A 19,783-nucleotide genomic window follows, 5' to 3' on the forward strand; every position below is an offset into this window, starting at 1 on the left:
CTCTAAAAATATTGAGTGCCCGTTTAGTTACTTTACCTTTTATGTATACTTTCCAGGATCATATATTTTACAGACATCACAAGACATGTCACCAGTAGTAAATTTCTCTTACTAGCCTGATGTTAAATACATTTCTTAAGGTTCACTTAGGATATAGAATCCATTTTAGTGTGGGCATCCCAAGTTTGTAGAAAAAAGGTCTTCGGGTTTTTTTGTTTGTTTTGGGGTTTTTTTTTTTGAGGATTTTGAAAATTAACCTCAGAAATACTATTTCAATATAATTGAGATGAATTATCATGATCACTCTGGGTAGGAAACAAAGTGATGGTACACATGTTCTTAGGTCCACCATATTATAAAATTATGCCTATATTTATAGAGTTTTTCCACGTAGGACCAGATTCAACCACTGAAATCAATAAAAGCCTCCAAAGCCCATTGAAAGCCTATGGATCAGGCCCAGAGTGTTTCTACAATGAACATTTCTGTCCCCATTACAAGACGGCTTGATACAATGTCAGATACTGGGAATGAGTTCTGCTGTATGACAGCCAGGTTATCATAACAAAGAAAGGCTAAAAAAAAAAAAAAACTTAAATTTGTGCTTTTTTATTCCATGTGTTAGTATGTTTCAAAATGTGTTTTATGATTTCAACAATTAGCTACTTAACTAAGGTCAGGTCCATACTACAGACCTATATTGGTATAACTACGTCGCTCAAGGGTGTGAAAAATCCACACCCCTAAGCAACATAGTTATGCTGACCTAACACCCCATATAGACAGCATTAAGTCAACAGGATAGCTTTTCCCATTGACATAACTACTGCCTTTCAGGGAGGCAGATTAACTACGCTGACAGGAGAAGCTCTCCCATAGGGGTAGGAGTATCTTCACTTAAGTGCTGCAGCTGCACAGATGCAGTGTTTTTAAGGGTAGACCTACCCTGAGAACAGTCCAAAATGTTTCCATAGGGGACTTGCAGAAGTCTCAAGGTTTTATTGTCTTATCTAACTAACTGTTTTGTATTTGAGAAAGGGGGGTGGGGAAAAAAAAAGAGAGATAGGTAAAAAACCCACATACCTTCAATCCAATGAAGTATAGTTATATCAGCCCATAAAAATTAATGTGTCTTTTCTCTGCTCTTTTTGCTCTGGGTCTGTGTGTTTTCCTCATCCCTCTTAGGCATTGGATTTTATATCTCCAACAGTCTATCAAAGGTGTAACCCACAGGAGGATTATTTCCTAGCTAGTCATGTCCTGGTATACAAGTTACAAAAAGTTACTTACCCCTTTCACATGGCAGAATTAGCATCTGCCAACTCCAGGGACTACTGTTACATTCTCCCCTTTCCTGCTTAGGAAGGTGGAGGGGAGGAGGAGAAGAAGAGAGAGGATGCAAATAAAGACTTAAAAAACCCCAAAAAACAAGAACACACACCACCACAATTAATAAATCACAGAAATATTGATTTTAGAAGTAAGAGCGGACAACCTGGAGAGACTGTTCTGCCCCTTACTGGGCACAGGACAATAACTGCCATCTCAAACAAGCTTTTTGGTCACATGATCATTTCTTCTTCTAACCCTTTCTTCTGCAAAGGCCTGCTCCTTATAGAGATAGATCCACACCTGGGGCCCACTTTTGCTGATCCTTATGCTTTTCCATAGTCTACGAAAACATAAATTTGTGCTACTGCTTTCATCATACAAGCACGATCACTAGCATTCCTGGAGCCCTTAGCCAGCATCCTCCTTAACTGTATTTAAGTACCTTCCATTCCTTCTATATGACTGACCCTCAGAGATCATTCTGGCATATAACTGATGCAGATGATATAGCTATTACTGTAGTAAGTTGTCAGCTTCTTTACTTGAAATCTAGCCCTCCCCTATATCCTGGATATTTGTAACTTGGGGTAACTGTTTGGCTTGTGTAGTACGGCTCACTTATCTACTGACACTTTAAAAATTCCCACACCCCAATCTGGGTCTATGCTGGTTATGTGACAGGTATGCATCTCGTGATCCTTGTAGGCGATACCTATAATCCCTCATAACTCAAGCCTGACCCCAGATGTACACTATCTTCCCTGTTAACTTGTGTATATTTAATTTTAAACAGTAAACTTTAATAAAAATGTTCAACTGTCCTAGTTTCCTACCATTTGGTTCCTTTGTAGCTACTTTGGGTTTACTTATTTTAGTACACAAAAACAGGTTAGATGATGCTGGCACGGGGTCTTCTTGTGTGTAGATAGGAGTATAATTTGGGCCTATGAGATAACTAGGATAAGAGGAGAATTTGAGTTTAATCATTGCAAAAGTCATTTGGATAAGACAGCTTCAGTTTGAGAAGCACTTCTGACTCTTTTTGCTTGCTAGTGTGTATGTTCGAGGATACATCCTTTAAATGGGGCTCATACTCTTTTGTAGGTGGAATTTTTTTATAAGGTGTTTAAACTGTTGAATAAAGATGTGCAGAAATGTGCATATTAATTGTGCAATGGCAGACAGAGAGGTTCAAGTGCTCTGGAGGCTGAGCTGGTTTCTAGGCTTGCCTGCAGGGCATGTTAATTTTCATTGCTTTGTTCCAAACAAAAGAGGCCGTTCTACTTCATTGTGGCTTCTAATTGTTGCTTTCACTCCAGGTGTGGAAATGGAGACCCCCCAGTTCACTGCAGTTTCTTTGGCCTGGGTAGTGGTTTTCCTTCCTCTAAAAGGTAATAGGAGATATACCAATCTCCTAGAACTGGAAGGGACCTTGAAAGGTCATCAAGTCCAGCCCCCTGCCTTCACTAGCAGGACCAATTTTTGCCCCAGATCCCTAAGCGGCCTCCTCAAGGATTGAACTCACAACCCTGGGTTTAGCAGGCCAATGCTCAAACCACTGAGCTATCCCTCCCCCCATCTAAAGGGCATCAGCGGCTATGGCTACACTTAAACTTCAAAGCGCTGCCGCGGCAGCGCTTTGAAGCGCTAAGTGTAGTCAAAGCGCCAGCACTGGGAGAAAAACTCTCCCAGCGCTGTCCGTACTCCACCTCCCTGTGGGGAATAACGGACAGCGCGGCTCCCAGCGCTGGGGCTTTGACTACACTGGCGCTTTGTAGCGCCGCAATTTGCAGCGCTGCAGAGGGTGTGTTTTCACACCCTGCTGCAGCGCTGCAAATTTGTAAGTGTAGCCAAGCCCAGCAATGTTTTGGTGCATAAGGGAGTAAAAAGTAAAAAAAAAAAAAAAGATGTAAATGAAAGCATTTTAGTTAATTGTTTTGGAGGTGCAGGAGGGAGGTAAGGGGAGGGAGGGGCTAAAATAAGGAAAGGGGTACATTTGTGAAGTAATTTTACCTATTAAATGCTGTAGAAACATTAAAACCCTTAATGCTGTAAAAGCCTTACAACACCTGTGTCAGGTAGATATGTCTTGGATGAATCACTTGTGGGCTGAAGTTTTGTCCACATGGGAAGTTAAAGCAAAATTAACTGAAGGTATAAATTCAAAGAACAATAATTTAAAGTATATTATACCCCCCACACCATGTGCTTTAGCTTAACTATGGAAATGAACTAAGCTAAATTGAATTAAGAGCATTTAAGCCTTTAGGCACTAGGTTAGCAGCCCAATAACAGCATGGAAGAGCTATCATCCCCTCCAACAGAATAAATAGCATAGATTTAAAAGGCCATTTTAGAGACTGAAGAGTTGGCAGCAAGCCAACGGATGAGGAAAAGGAATAATACATCTCAGCTTCTTTAGAAGACAAACTCATTTGATGATGGGTTGTTTGGTTGCCCAAAACCCTGTCAGCATAAGTCGTGTGTAGTTTTCAGGTTTTTTGAGGGAGGGTGCATAAAGAGTGGGGTGAGGGCAGCAATACAGACATCAACTTGTTTCCCATTATGCAGTGACATTATACATTATGTGGTCAATACACATAGTATTATAGGATTTACCTAAAGGGCCTAATTAGTATTTATTAGCAAGGTCATTATAAGGAATAACGGAGGCCTTTAACTTTAAGGCTATATCACCAAGTATGAATAGGCCATGACTATAAAGCAAAGTGAGGTACAATGATAATACCTTTATTCTCACATACAAATTTACACTGATTCACAGTGTGCTGCTGCTGCAACAACACTTGGAGTTTCACAAGCTACTGAAGGATCCTTGTATAAGAAGGTGCCGGTGCAATCACCGTTTATTATTCTTGTCAGAATAAATGATCTATTGGTATCAGCAGATATAAAAGATACTCCGAGTCCTACTTGCCTTTTTTGTTTTGTTTTGTTATCCCAGTCTCAGGGATCAAGATTTCCATCACAATGTTTAATCAGTCACTACTGTGGCTGCCAAATGAAGTCAGTCTTTTGCCATTCCAAACTCAGTGTACTGTTTAAAGTTCTTCTATTTCCATCTAGCGCAGTGTCTACTCAATGGGCAGTTAATACAGTCAAACATCTTAATTACCACTTGGACTAAGATGGAGGGGGAGAGAGAGAAAGAGAGAGAGAGAGAGAGAGAGAGAGAGAGACTCTAAACTGTGCATTTCTATAGCGCCTCTCATCCAAGCGTCTCAAGTGATATGATAAGCTCTTTGGGAGACACCTAATTATGGAATATGTTTGTACAGTGCCTAGCACCTGGTTGGCCTCTAAGTGCTACTGCAGTATAAATGTTTGGCAGTCTCATCCCCACTCCTGCATCTTGGAAGCATAGTAGAAAGGGTAAAGAACAAAACTGGAGGTATTGTGTGTGCCTGGAGTGGGTGAAAGAGGGAGGAGAAAAAGTGGAGTGGTACTTGGAGATATGAAGTAAATTAAACTAAGCATTTTTATATAACGGAGAACTCACAGCATTCTCAACTGTCTCAAGTGTCCCTATTGTATGTCCCACAATATAAATGAGGGCATACAAAGTGGAGGTAGCAAACTGAAGGCTCAAAGTTGAAATTTTCAGAGTAGTCTATGGGAATTAGACTTTTTTTTTTTAAATCCAAGAAGGCACTGCAAAAGTTCTCAAAACTGCAGATTTTTTAATATAAAAGATTCATAGTGCTAAAGACTAAGGTCTGATCTGTATTTTACCTATATAATATTTTGGTTAAGGGTATGATTCTTTGACATGTTTATGCCATCAAAAATCCTTGCATAGATGCAGTTATACTAGAACTAAGGGAAGGTGGGGGAAAGTCTTTTGCCAGCATAGCTTATTTTATTTGGGGAACTAGTATAAACTATACCTACAAATGAATACACATGGGGGGGGAGGGGTTTGTCAGTGTAGCTATACCAGCAAAACGTTTCTAGTGTAAGCCTGGGTTAAGTCAAACTACAGTAAGATCATTTTACAGGTATGATCTTGTACCACAAATAGGAAGAGAATCTTCATCTTGCAGAAACATTTTATTTCAATTTTAGGATTAATTTTAGTGCTGTGCACATAGATCCCCTTCATAACACAGGGGAAAAAAAAAAGGAGCCTGTGAAATTCAACTCGGCCATTTTGATTCTGCACAGATGAAAGCCTATCAGATGAGGAAAGAACAAGGAGGAGAGTAAACTATTTTAATTCCTCACACTTTGTGGGAGAGCAGGGAGAAGGAAAAAGAGGAGAAACAGAACTGAGGGGGGAGGGAGAGGAAGAGACAGAAAAGAGAGACACACCCAACCAGCCAACCACACAACCTTTTGGTGAAGCCAAATCAGAATGGTGTCTCCCTATTCTCAAGAATATCAAGCTCTGCTATCAAGTCAGCCTAAAGAGAAAAAACAGGGCATATAGTACAAAAGGGGATTGGAGTGAAAAAGAATGGGATCCAAAATAACACCTGCCCACTATAGCTGAAACAATGTTGCCACAACAGTAGCATTTTTTTGTTACAGCAAATTGATTATAGTGCCTTCTCTAAAGGCAAATATTGTTGTTTAGATAAACAGAATACAAATGGAAATTTTCAGCTGCTAGGTCAGAGCATATCAGCATTTAAAATAAACAAAAAACTATGACCAATTGCAATTTAAAAGAAAAAAAGTGCAGTTATCTGGACACTTGTCGATTAAAAAAAAGTCAATAGTAATGTTATTTTCAGTCTTAGGTCAGTGTTATGCCAGGTTACCAACCACAAGTTGTAAGTTACCTGAGCAGCAGCATTTTGGTACAGGAGTCCATATACATGTTTTACTTTTAAGAAGGCAGGTTGTTGAGGCCTGACATAAAAAGTTTAATAAATTCCACTTTAGATTAGTCTCTGGTTAGAAAACTAAATTCTTCTTAGGAAAGAAGGAATATTTGTTTGTACACTGTTCTGTTTCTTTCTAAGAACCATATCCAGCAGGGAGAGAAAAGGAAAAAATTAATAAGTTTCAACTTGACCAATTAATAACATTGCAATTATACGATTAGAAGTAGCTAGGGCCTGATCCTGCAGCCTTTACACTTTGTATACTTTATCTTATGGCTGCTTGTGTAAGACTTACAAGCCTGGGTCCCTAATTAGCAATTTTTACAATCATTAGATTTAATTTTGCTACAAATTTGTTGCACTTTCAGCTCAGCTTTGATCTTTATTCTATTGATTAATTCCTTGTTATATGCAGGTTCTCTCCCCATACTGCACAATTTGAAACGTTTTCATTATTTAACCAAAATGCAATACACTGTAATTTTAAAAGGAAATGTATTAGTAAATCACAATGAAACTTCACTAAGTAGCACTGGACTTCAGAAGTTTTCTTTCCCAGGGGGTGAGGCTTTGGGGACTGGGAGGAAGGATATTACACAAGTCCAAAACTTGCTGTCTTCAGTCACTGCCAAACTACAGGGCCAGTACCAAAATAAAGAACATTTGCTGTACCAGTGATCATTGTGAGGTCCAGTATCTTGTGAATCACAAACAAATGCTTTATACTACTAGAACACCAGGAATAGCAGGAAGCATTCTTTCTAGAGGCAGCATAAAATTAGCAGCCGCTATCTTAAGAACCAGAGCTAGAAGCCAACGCTTTTACACAAACAGCCAGAAAGCTGGGAATTTGAATCCCAAGAGATGCAAGTAATCCATCCACCTCTAACTCTAGCAAGTCATAGAATAAAATGCTAGTCATCTCAGAAATAAAGAAAAATAAGCAATATGTTAATCAAAAAGGACACAGTTAAGTTCTGATATCTCATAACCTGGAAGGGCTAGATTGTTGACAGATTATAAATGCTGTCAGGACCAGCAAGCTTTCCCCAAGCATTGGTTCTGTATCAGAAAATGGAAAAAAAAACATATGAATGTAATTAGCAGTACATGTACTCTGAAGTGGCCAATAATTAGTCTTATTTCCAGTTTGGTTTTTCAACATGCCTCTTCTTGGAACGAGGGGGTTGTTGGGAGAGGGAAAATGGTACACAAAAATTCATTCCTTAGGACTCAAGAATAATTAAAAAACCCTCTGCTTTTGCCTGTGGTTCTGCATGCACAATAAACTGTGGCTAAGTGGCAGCATCTGGGACATCTAACCACTTGATCTGACCAAGCAATCACAACATCCAACACCACATCTTTTGCACACAATTCTGTGACCAGAACTTGAGTATTGGCACAAATATTAAACACAGCTTTAAAAACAGTTGGCCCAGATGTAAGAGACAAAGCAGTGTGGACATTACTTAAAGCCAGAATTTTTTCAGGAAGAACTTGAATTTACTATTTATCTCTGCAACCCATCTCATCTTGCAAATACAAAATTCCAATGACCAGTCATGGAATAGCTGAATGCTCAGTATGCATGTATACACTGAGATGGAGAGTGCCTAAAAGCTGTATCCTTAATCTTCAACATTGCTCTGAAGCTAGCAGCATATCAGAAGAGTTCGTGCTATACAAGTTACTCCAAATGAAACTGTTACATATTTGTGACTGGTTTAAAAGGGCATCCTAAGAACTACATTGTATGGAGCTACACCGACACAGCAAGATCTCTAAAAGCAATCCAGTGGAGAGTTCACACAGTTCAAAGGATTAGACTATAGAAGTCTTTTTCATACTCCCATGAAGCATATTATGTTCTTTTGCCCTCTACTCAATTGTCTTTATAGCATTTGTAGGAGAACAAATCTACTGCACTTTGCTCCAATTAAGAATATCCTAATGTAAATAATATATTTTTAATACCATAAGTCCTGTAACATGATACCATGGGGACAGATTTCTGCATGTTCTCATAATACCAACAGCAACATGTAATTGTATTTCAGTAAATTCTTTGTACCAACATGTATTTTTTTAAAATACAAGTTCCCATAGCTCAAAACCACAAGATTTGCTATTTGTTATCAAATTCCTAATTCAGATACGTTTTCCCTTTGGAATTTTAAAGTTGGATAACATGTAAAGCTAAGAAACAAAACACTTTCAATTCTCTACTTAAAAAGATGGATCTGACTCTAGAGTGTATGGTGCATTGGTACTAGACAGATTGGTCTTACCCAGAGGAATAAAGTGCTCACAGATATTAAAATTAAGCAGTTTTCACTGGATTTTAGGTCTGATAATCTCAGAAGTGGATTAAACAAGTATGAGTAAACAAAGAGTCCTTCTAAGGGTAGGTCCATACTTACCGCGCGGGTCAACGCGGTGAGTTCGACTTCTCGGAGTTCAATCTATTGCGTCTAATCAAGACGCGATAGTTCGAACTCCCCACGTGCTCCGGTTGACTCCGGAACTCCACCACCACGACTCCGCCACCGCCGTTCGACCTTGGAGCCGCGGAGTTCGACCCCACCGCGGTCGGGTAAGTCAGTCGAACTAAGGTAGTTCGACTTCAGCTATGCTATTCGCGTAGCTGAGTTCGACACCCCCCCCATAGTGTAGACCAGGCCTTAGTCAGTATGTCTACCTGCAAAAGGTCTTGCTGTAGAAATCCACATAGTACAAAATAAAGTTGTCTGCAAACTGCATTTCATATACATCCAAGAGTTCCTTGAGTCTGGCCTTTTCCTTTTAAAATTGAGTTCTGGCACATATTGAAATATAACTTTTACTATTAATATCTTCAAATAGCTAAGATTTGTGAGAGGGCAGAAACAAAATACATGACAGTTGACAATCCTGACAGACTGTAAAACTGGTTTTCAATCAAACAGATAATTAAGGTTTGAGTCTTCCTGTTACATATTGATTACTCACCTGAAACTCTCCCCATTTTGTATTTATAGAATTCAACAGCAAGTGTTCTGAATTCTAAGCACCAGTTTTGGTATCCATTTCTTCCTTGTGTACGTGTAACTTTCAGTCAGATGGAGCTACATGCATGTATAAAGGGGAGATAACAAAAAGGCCAAGTAGCATGGGGTAGTTCTTTCCTGCTCCAGAGACCAAAATATAGTTACAAGAATCCTCCCTCCCCCTAAAAAGAAAATAAACCAGGAGGTTAAGTGTTACGGATTTCTACATGGTTGAAAGTCAACAATAGCTGTATCAGAAAATACTCTTTATATTACACCCTTTTGAATGAAAGCCCCAAACCTAGAGTGACCTTTTATAAGCAGCATGGTACTCTCTGTTGACACCCATGCAAGGCCATTTAAATTCTTGCTAGCTAACATGCCTTTCCACATTTCCATCCTTGTTTTAGGTCAGGCCACTTTCCAATATTCACCTGAAGAAATCATATATACTGGGAGGAATGACTTGACAAAATACTATGGAGTCCAGTTTCCAGTCTGCATCTAAGTCAATTGCTACTACTCCCATCTGTATTTAGAATTCAAGCTTTTACAAATGCCACCTCGGGCCGGATCAAATTGTTCATTATACATACAAAGTTACTTGAATAATGTGTGTATTAGTCAGCAATAGCACAAAGTTGTATGCAATTTTATAGGTGCCCCGCTTCACTCCAGGCAGGGGAGGGGGATAAAAATAAATTGGATTTTTTTGATAAAATGCTTTGAGTAAAAACCTATTATATCATCATGGAATAGGGATTATAAATTCTAATTCTATAGTATGAGACAATATATTCATGTAATGTTTAAGAAAAGTTTTGTAAATGAGTTCCAATAGCTCATGGATTAGGGACCCAATCTTATGAGGTTCCAGGGGCTTCTGTATAGATTTAGGTTGATCTTTCTATCTACCCAATGGGGCTTGGTATCTTCTAGACTGAGCACTATCAGAGATGCTTAGTTTTGCAGTTCTCAAACTGTGGATTTGTGTCTCCAGCGGTAACATGCTTGTTAACAGCAAAAGAGTTTTTAAATAAATATACAGAGGTGAGAAATAACAGACCTCGACCCTATTGTCCCTCTGCAAATTTGCGTACACAGCGTCAATCCCTGACCTCTCTCTAAAAGTGCAAAGTTTCAAAAAGTTCAATGACTAGAAGATTGTTGAGGGCAGCATAGATCTGGACAAGGAGAAGAAGTCTGGAGATAAGTGTGAGAATGGAGAGATGGGCAGTAGAAACAAAAGTGAAACTGTTTGAGCAGTATATTCCAGAAGTCTTAAGGTCTTTCTGAGTGTAGCTTTCATTGATTTGAGATCTACCATACCATTCTCTCACAAGACAGGAAAAAAGTATAATGGCAGCAGGCCGTAAAAGAGACCCAGTTTGGGAATATTTTAATGAAGTTCCTCTACCTGTGGGTAAGACAGGCATGCATTGAAAATGCAAACAGTGCAACACAGAAATGCAAAGCCTGGTTGCCCAAATGAAACAACATCATGAGAAGTGTTCTGTCTCATGAGTAAGCTGTATTAAAGATGATGAAAGGAACATGTCTGAACATGAAGGATCTTCAGGTTGGTCAACTTTTTTATTTCATACTTCTTTCTTAAGGACCGCCTGTCTTTCTTCTGAACTATTCTTGAATTCTCATATTTGAGCAAAAAATATAGTTGTTACTCTATGGTACTATCATTTTAGATGCTGTTGCTGAAATAGGTAGATCTTCCTTTTACAGTTTCACCTTTAAAATAGTATTGACTGTCAGTGAATGCAATGAGTAACACTAAATAAGCAGTATGGTAATAGTAATTAAACAAACTGCATTGACTTATTTTGTTTAGGAGAATCCATCCTCAACATACAGGATTCTGAAGACTATCCACCTTCAAGATCACCATCATTTTCTATAGTTTCAGAGTTATCTGCCAAGGACAGTATTTCAGTCACATCATGTATGTCACATAGCCACAGTATATCATCTGTAGCAAAAAGAAAAAATCTCCATCATCCAGAAACAACCATAGATAAGTTTGCGATAAGAACAAAAAGAGGTAATTGATGAAAAAATTGCCTGGTTTGTTTATGCAACAGACTCTCCTTTCTGTATGATTGAGAACCCACACTTCAACAACATAGTTCAGCCATTAAGACCAGGATATAGTACACCCAACAAAGCAGATGTTGCAGGCAAATTGTTGGATAAAGAGAAATTGAGCAGTGTGCAAAAGTAGAGGGTAAAATTGCTCCACCCATCAAGACTCAGGTTAACAATGTCCACAATGATCCTGCTGTATGTGATTGTGACAACAATGTCTTCCTTACAGGAACTATACATCAGGAAATGCACACACAGCAGAATACTTACAAGAAGTAGCAGTACAAGCTATAACAAACTGTGGAAAAAAAATTCAAATGTCTAGTACGTAGCTTGGTCACAGACAATGCTGCAAATCTATCCAAGATTAGAAGAAATTTAGAAGAGAGTTCCAAGCTAATAACATACGGTTGCAGTGCTCATTTGATGCACCTCATAGCCAAAGACTTCAGTGTTCCAGAAATAAAGGCCAATGTGGTTGAAGTTGCAAAATACTTCCGTAACAACCACTTTTCAGCAGCTGCTCTGAAAAAAGCGGGAGGAACCAAGCTAACTCTCCCACAAGACGTGTGATGGAACTCAGTAGTGGACTCCTTTGAGCACTATATCAAGAACTGGCCTAATCGGATGACAGTTTGTGAACAAAATCATGAAAAAAATAGATGGCACTCTCACAGCCAAAGTTCAACATTTCTCTTAAGCCCAATGTTGAGAACACATGCTGAGTACTCTGAAGCCTATTTCTGTAGCCTTGAACAAAATGCAGGGAAATAGCTGTTTTATTGCTGACCCTGTTGAAATTTGGAAGGAACTGAGTGAGATCTTAAAAAGAGAAATATGCAATGACAGAGTTAAATTACACCTCTACCCCGATATAACACGGCCCAATATAACGTGAATTCGGATATAACGCAGTAAAGCAGTGCTGGGGGGGAGGGGGAGGAGATGGGGACTGTGCGCTCTGGTGGATCAAAGCAAGTTTGATATAACACGGTTTCACCTATAACATGGTAAGATTTTGTTTGGCTCCCGAGGACAGCGTTATATCGAGGTAGAGGTGTACAAACATTTTAAAAAACAAAAACATATGGGACAAGCACTATCTCCAGCTCGTTTTCTTGCAAATATCCTCAATACTCGGTACCAGGGTCAAACCTTAACTGCTGAAGAAGAGGAGTTGGTTATGACATGGACATCCAGCAATTATCCATAATGCCAACTATAATAAACTTCAGAACTAAGGGTGAACCATTCAAGAAATATGTTTGCTGATGATGTTTTAAAGAAAGTCACACCAGTGAACTGGTGGAAGTCACTTAAGCACTTGGATTCAGAGACTGTTGAAGTGAAAAAAAAAATCTCACTTTTAACAGCAGTAGCTTCTCCTGCCGGTTTAGAGAGTCCAAACCGGGAAGAAAATATTCTAATTCATTCCAAATTGAGAAATTGTTTGGGACCTGAAAAAACAGGAAAGCTTGTTTTTCTTTTCCAGATTATGAACAAACAGGAAAATGAAGGTGAAGACAACTGAGTTAGCTGCAGAAGCCAATATTTTAAGTTTCTCATGTTGACCTGGTTGACATAGTCGATTTAATTTTTGTTTTTAAAAACTATTTAAAATGAAATATTTAACTAAAATAGTTAGCAAAAACAAACTTGGTTTTAAAAAAACTTGGATGTTTAACTAAATTCAAAAATTCATATGCTTGTTTTGTTAAAATGATGTTTGGTTTGCTGTTGAAGAAAAAAAATCCAGAATACATAAAGTTGTTGTTTTAGTTAAATAAAACAATTTAAAATGTTTGTCTGGTGATGTTCTCCTCCTAATACAGCCTGGCAAGAAAATCCTCCAAATATTAATGATTAACCTATTGAATTGGAGATATTTATGAAGGCATTGGGAGGTGAACTATCTGCTTCAATTACCTTTGGTAAATGAAATAACCAATCATTCATTTTCTGATATAGCTGTAAAACTAATCTGAAAAGTTTTCAAAATTAAACACTTAAAAAATGTATAGCGTGTACCTTCTGAAAATGAAACCTACATCTATCTCCGAGTTGTGAAGAATATGTATTAAGGTTATAGCAGCCAACAAGAATGCACTTTTATGTAGAAATCCATGATTAAATTGAGTCTTCCTGACTGATTTAAATAATGATTTAAATCACTAATTTGACTTAAATCAAATCCACCCTGGTTCCAGGTCACAAAAATGCTCAGCTCAAGCCCACCACAAAACATTTTCACTTGAAACAAAGCAATACATCTGTAGAAATGAGATTTCTTTATTCAACCTGCCAACGATGCAATCACCAAAGAAATTTGAGAGAGAAAGTTTGATGGCCTTTGTCAATTGCATTAGAGGTCAAATTATTTTACAAGTACTATTTTCTTCTTTTCCCTCCACTTTTTACACCACAAAAATCATTTAAAATGTTTTTCCACCTTCTCCTTTTAATTCACAGCATTAATTTCACTTAATACCTCAAAACCCAACTTGTTACATTTATGTATAACACATTTTTAGTTTTTTTTTTAAATCAGTTCTAAATTACTTAAAATTTACCTTCACTAGCCACTCTGTGTGTTTTTAAGTGAATTTTTGGTAATTAAGGCCCAGATTCTTGCCTAATGTAAGCCACCATAACTCCGTTAGTGTCAATGGAATCTCACAGATTTTCCACCAGTTGAAAACTAGTGCAATGTTTATTGCTTTCAACCATCTTTAAAAAAAAAACAAAAAAAACCCCAATGCTATACCAGTTTTGTAACAGTCACCCATTAAAAGTGACAAGGTGGGTAAGGAAATATTTTTTATTGGACCAACTTTTGTTGGAGAGAGAGAGACAACCTTTTGCGCTTACACAGAGCTCTTCATTAGGCATCTTTTTCCTATTCTACATTTGCTGTGATGCAACTGAAATGCCACCTGCTAACAGGAGTCATATGTACATCAATATGCAACATTGCATTTATTTATTAGCAAACTACTCTACTTGAAGGAACTCTGTTTCGTAGTAGGTATGTTTCCACCTACCTATGGTAAACATGACAACATACTCTAGAATTAAAATGATGCGCTCGTAAGGGTAAGCATCATTTTATGCAGTAATTGCACTTCACTGCCACTTTAACAAATGACTGCTGTTAGTCTACCTGCTAATTTTCCATTATTCTCCAACTGTTATATGCCTCACTCTATATTAATGTTCAGCACATATAAAAGCATGTATAAAGAAAAACTGGGCACTTTTGACAGTTGCCATATGCTATACTTCAGTATATCTGAGGCCAGCAGAAGAACATTCCCTCTCAGTTTCCCATTTTATCCTTTCTAGCTTCTCCCCTTATTTTGAAGTGCCCACGAACTTCATATAGGACACAGGCTTCACCACTCTAAAGACAATTGTATGTTTCCAGATTCAATTGCTTGGATTTTGTTGTGTCTGAATACCACTTTTTCAAAATAGGTTAAACATAGTGTAGCTACTCTCCAGAAAGATTTACTCCATTCATTGTAAAGACAACATAGCATATGAATCACAAATCCATATAGTGTTCATATTACTTACTCAAAAGCAAACTGACAAACTTCCATATCCAATGAGGTCCATGAATAATCAAAAATAAGTGAGTACAGTTCTTCCCTCCTCTATTGTACAAGGCTCTGGTGCACATTTTTGGACAAGCCATCTGGGCTGCCTTATCATAGCTGAATGGAAGCATCATTCTAACTCCAATACAGTCACCCTGCTCTCAGTGTACATTGCTATACACACAGTTATTTCAATAATCTGGCACTGGACCAGAGAAAAATGCTATTTTTTTTAAATAAAAACACACATTAAGGTGGTTAGAATAACAGGTCCAGATACAAATTTGGTCAAGACATGAGCCCATTTCAGTCCACGGCACTAAATCTGCTTGCTTAAAAATTCCCAGAACAATAACAGGATAGTTGGTATCTATCAGACAGGTTGCTACTGAGATCACACTATATGATGATACCCTTTATGATGATCCTCCTTTGATCAGCATAATCTCATTAGGACACACAGCCCTGGGGGAACGTGGGAGGAACATGAAGTTTTTACTTTTTTGGAGGCCAATGCTATGTCTAAAAGTTTCATCCTAAAGGAAGATACTTAAAACAACTATACCATTCTGATAACTCTGATTTTTTAAGAAAAATGGGGGAGGGGGGGAGAAGATTCATGTTCTGAGCATTTCTTGTGTTCATAGGAGTTCAGATTTCAGCCAGGAGATGATCTTTTAGCTAAGCAATAGAATCTGATGCACTTTTCCTTCAACAGTAAGCATAAACAATTCCCCCCATATCATCTCGCTAACTGAAAGAAACAATTATACATAGCATATAAAAGCCTAAGCATTTAACCTTAGAGAAAAGTTTGTGATGGTGCAAAGAAATTAGACTCTTTTTGGCTACATATGTATCTGTATGCAGCTACACTAATTTTGCTGAGTTTATTCACAAACTAGGCTATTATTTATTTTAGGTGAAATAACCCTGTCTCTTTTCCCCCATTCTTAAGGCCTAACCATTCCAGGGCAGATGTATGGTACCTTCCCCTTCCCAAACGGGGATACAGGATTTCCCAAAGCCACCTACTGTACATGCTCCAGATCGCAGCACACCTCTACCATCCCTGCAACTCTCTCCGCCTGATATATATATCTATACACACACACACACACAGGGCAGAACTGAAGTACTCTCAGGAAAGTTAGTTACAATCTGAGGAGATGCTCACCAGCAAAATCATGCCCTGGAGTCTCCTGAAAGTCCCCACCAGGTCCGGGTAGGAGTTAGGGATGCAGGTGAGGGCGCTGGGTGGGGAGAGATCACACACCTCTCACCGAGCTCTCTGGGGAGCTAAACTCCTTCCACCTTTGTGCTAGGGTAAGAGTGGAGCTGACACAGACAGAGCTCTGTGGGGCTGCCCCCCTTTCTCTGTCACTTCCAGCTCGGCTCCCGAGCGGCCAGCTCCGCTCTCACACTTGCAGAGGAGCGCGAGGGGAGCAGTGACCCTGATGCGGCCAGAGAGGGAGAAAACACCTCCGCTGCCTTTGCTGCGCAGCTAGCGCCGTGGCGGAGCCACCTGAAGACACTCGAGGTCAGGGACATCCTCCCCCCAGACACACAGTTTCTCCCGCTGTCCTGCCCCATCACCGCCGCCTTTGGGCGAGGAGCGAGCGGCGGGCGCTGCGGGGAAGCGCTGGGTTGCGATGCAGCCTGTCACGGTGGCCGGGCGGCGGGGAAGGAGCTCGCACGGGGGCTGCAGCCCAGACGCACTTACCCGGGGCGGCGGGGGGGGGGATCCCCAGCTCCCAGCGCGGCACGGCCAGGGCTCCCGGCGCAACACCCTATTTTTAACCAGCCGGAAAGCTCCCCGAAGCGCCCGTCCCGGCGGTTTTGGGTTACGCGGGTTATAAATACGAGCCGCCGCCGAGCCAGCGGGGCGGGAGCGGAGCGGCGCCCCGGGAGCAAGGGGGGCAGCACTTACCGCAGCCTCCGCGCTCAGCCCCCAGAGCCCCAGCAGCACCAGGCAGGCGGCAGCAGCCAGGCGGCGGCGGCGGCCCCGCAGCTTCATCCCGCTCCCGGGCTCAGCAGCCCCGCGCGCTCCCGGGCTGGCCCTGCAGCGCTGACATAGCCCGGCCGGGGGCCAGGCGGGGCTGGGGCTGAGCCTGCGGAGCGCGTCCCCCCTCCCCCAAGCCGCCCTCGCGCCGGCCCTTCTCGCTCTACTCCGCCGGGCCAACTTCTCCCCGCTCCACTTCTCCCGGCGCTACTTTGCCCCCAAAAAGGGCATGCGAGCGGTATCCCTCCGCCGCACTCGCCTGGCTAATGGGCACCCTGGCGGGGGGCAGAGCTCTCCTGCCTGGCGGGGGGGGGGGCATTGCCCTCAGCGTTCCTTTCTCGCGCGCCCCTCAGACACCTGTTCGGTGGAGACGTGTACAGATGTTGCCCTCCCCCCGCCCCGTCTAAAAAAACCAAAACAACCTGCCCCCCTGCCCCGGACTGAGATTCCACTGTCTTTACAGGGGACTATTTATTGCGGCGGAAGAGTCCCTTGGGAGAGTGTGGGGTTTAGCCTTGGAAGCGCCTGTTTGCAGGCAGCCCCATCCCGGGGAGAGGAGCGCTGGGGCCAGGGGGGTCAAGCGGAGATCGATGCTTGGACACTCCGGGTGCACGTTGCGCCTTGTTCTACCTCACACCGGCGAGCGTGACACCGGTGTCACTCTGTATCTGCAGCTGTTAGCGCACTAGGAAGCGGGGATGGGAGGCAGAAAACACCAGCTAACTTCCCTTGTAAGTGCCCATCAGTAACTTTGCTGTTCTAAAAAAACAGAAGTTTTACCACATAAATGCAAAGGAAAGTGAAGTGTGTCTAGTTGTAGTTTTAACCCACCAGGATGCCCCTTTGCTGACTTTTAATATACACCAGAAAAGTTGCCTGCTACACACCCAGCTGTATTGCTAGGAGCGATCACCCTGGGGGCGGGAGGATGTGGCAGACGTACAAAGCAATTCAGGGCATCTTTAGAGTCCCATTAAATCACTCGTGTTGGAAGAATCTGTCGCCCTCAGCATTGGTCGTGGTAGGGACAGATCGGGGATAAGTACATGGGGAGAACCGGACAATTAGGTGGGGGGGGGTGTGTCTGTTTTTCTGTGATTGACAGTCCTAGGTCCTCCCTCTGCCTCCATTCCTCTTCTCCCCTGCCTGCTGCAGGGCACTCCGAGGAAAGCAATTTTGGTGAGTTCGCTTTTATTATCTCCACCATGATCTTGCTTCTCATCCGCTTCGTGCCTGCGCTTGCTCTGCCCCTGAATGCAGATGGATCTATATAATCTCTCTCTGTTTCCCTCTTTTGTGGCCCCTTCTCCCCTTGCCCGCTCTTTGCCCCCCCCCCTTTCCCAGCAGACCGTAGTTTAACCACCGGGCAGCGAAGCTTTCAATGAACCGGAGCAACGGAGCCGTGTGAAGTGCTCCCACTGGTACGGGAACAGCATGCACACAGGGTGAGTCCCCAGCCCTTCTCCTGTGGGGTCGGGGGATGGTCTGGTTGGTTTTGCTTCTGCTCCCTCTGTGTTTTGGGTGCCCCGAGGCGGTAACGTGTTGTTTCCTTTGCCTCCCACTGCAGGCTTGTTGTTCTCGTTGCTTTCTGCCTAGCTGCGGAACTGGTGCTTGGGGTAAGTTTCAGATCCAGTGCAATCCTTATGTTATTGTTACTGACCCTTATAATGCTGAAGGTGAGGCTGCGTATGCACGAGCTTGGGCTGAACTCAGAGCATACCTTCCTGTGTGTGTTTTGGTTTTAAAAGTCACAGCATGGATTGATTCCATGGATGTTGTTTTGCCGCAGTGGTATGAGAACTTGTGGCACGTACAATTTGTGAATCTACCAATTATTTGGGATTGGATTGAGCGTGTATCTGTATGTGTGTTAATTTCTAAAAAGTTACAGTATGTGTTGGCTGCAAAAGTATGCAATTTATGTGCATAATTTACATGGATAACCTAACACATAGCACTTGCTTTAGTTCTGTACATCTCTGCTTCCCTGTTCTATTCTTGCATACCTGTGCATTGCTAAATGTGAAACTTGATTAATCAGTCCCTTTGGAGTTCCTCAACTGGAAAATGCCATTTTATGATTTTTTAAAGTCAATCTGATATTTTCTTTTGCTTTCCTTCTGCTCTTCTTTGATTATTCTTTACAAAGCTACTATGCATCAAAAGACAATTTGTACAGAATGTAAGACCATTTTATTACAACAGCGCTTAATAGTTGACCAGTGATAAACTGGCTGCCTCTGCCTTTTTTTCTGTCCTCTCTCTCCTCAGACACTAATGTTACAAGTTGAAGGCTAATCCTTTAAATTCTTGCTCACATAAGACAGTCACACAGAGGATCAGGCCCTCAAATTTTATATCAAGATGAACAATTCTGAATAAATGTCTGCTTGATGGATCACAGACTATTATTTTTGTGCCCATTTAACCTTGTAAGAAGTTAGTGTAAAGAAGGATAACCCCTAATAATCAAGGATGCTTGTTTTATGTGCTCATAAATTTGACCATTACTTTGCCTGAAACATTTCTTAATAATATAGTTAAGATAATGAACTCTTTAGTCCCCTCTGCTGCTCTAAATTAAAGATCCGTTTAAAAAATCCATAAAGAGTAAACCCTGTGAGTTTAAATGTAGAGCCCAATTGATGTACCGACAGTAGTTCAAAATAATCTTTTGTCATATTGTGATGTAAACTAAGGCTACACAACACTTATGAATCAATTCTTTGTAGTGTTTAACTTACAGTACACATACTGCCATGAATCTGTGAAAACATTTGGAACACATGTACTTTACAAATATTTTTAGTTGGTTCACATTTTAGCACAGTTGTTTAACAAAAGCAGCTTAAAATAAGAATTTGTGATTTG

At 41.0% G+C, this 19,783-nt stretch overlaps 2 protein-coding genes across 9 annotated transcripts in view; one reads left to right on the forward strand and one right to left on the reverse strand.

Moving 5' to 3' along the window:
• COL4A5 (collagen type IV alpha 5 chain) overlaps positions 1 to 17,086 on the reverse strand; it is a 135,069-nt gene extending 117,983 nt beyond the window's left edge. For all 5 annotated transcript variants that reach the window (XM_039488497.1, XM_039488494.1, XM_039488496.1 and 2 more), the window contains exon 1: positions 16,841 to 17,086. In XM_039488497.1, coding sequence (XP_039344431.1) covers positions 16,841 to 16,927 — 87 coding nt within the window. In that variant the 5' untranslated portion in view covers positions 16,928 to 17,086. The remainder of the gene's footprint in view (positions 1 to 16,840) is intronic.
• The window catches only part of COL4A6 (collagen type IV alpha 6 chain), a 188,827-nt gene continuing 185,397 nt past the window's right edge, over positions 16,354 to 19,783 (forward strand). Inside the window, exons 1-3 of one of the 4 annotated variants that reach the window (XM_039488503.1) lie at positions 16,354 to 16,450; positions 18,260 to 18,357; positions 18,480 to 18,528. In XM_039488503.1, coding sequence (XP_039344437.1) covers positions 18,347 to 18,357; positions 18,480 to 18,528 — 60 coding nt within the window. In that variant the 5' untranslated portion in view covers positions 16,354 to 16,450; positions 18,260 to 18,346. Of the gene's footprint in view, positions 16,451 to 17,438; positions 18,092 to 18,256; positions 18,358 to 18,479; positions 18,529 to 19,783 lie in introns of those variants that run through there. The other 3 variants (XM_039488501.1, XM_039488500.1, XM_039488502.1) reach the window with 3 other exon arrangements.

This window comes from Mauremys reevesii, linkage group 9 (genome assembly GCF_016161935.1).
Source record: "Mauremys reevesii isolate NIE-2019 linkage group 9, ASM1616193v1, whole genome shotgun sequence".
Classification (NCBI taxonomy): domain Eukaryota; kingdom Metazoa; phylum Chordata; order Testudines; family Geoemydidae; genus Mauremys; species Mauremys reevesii.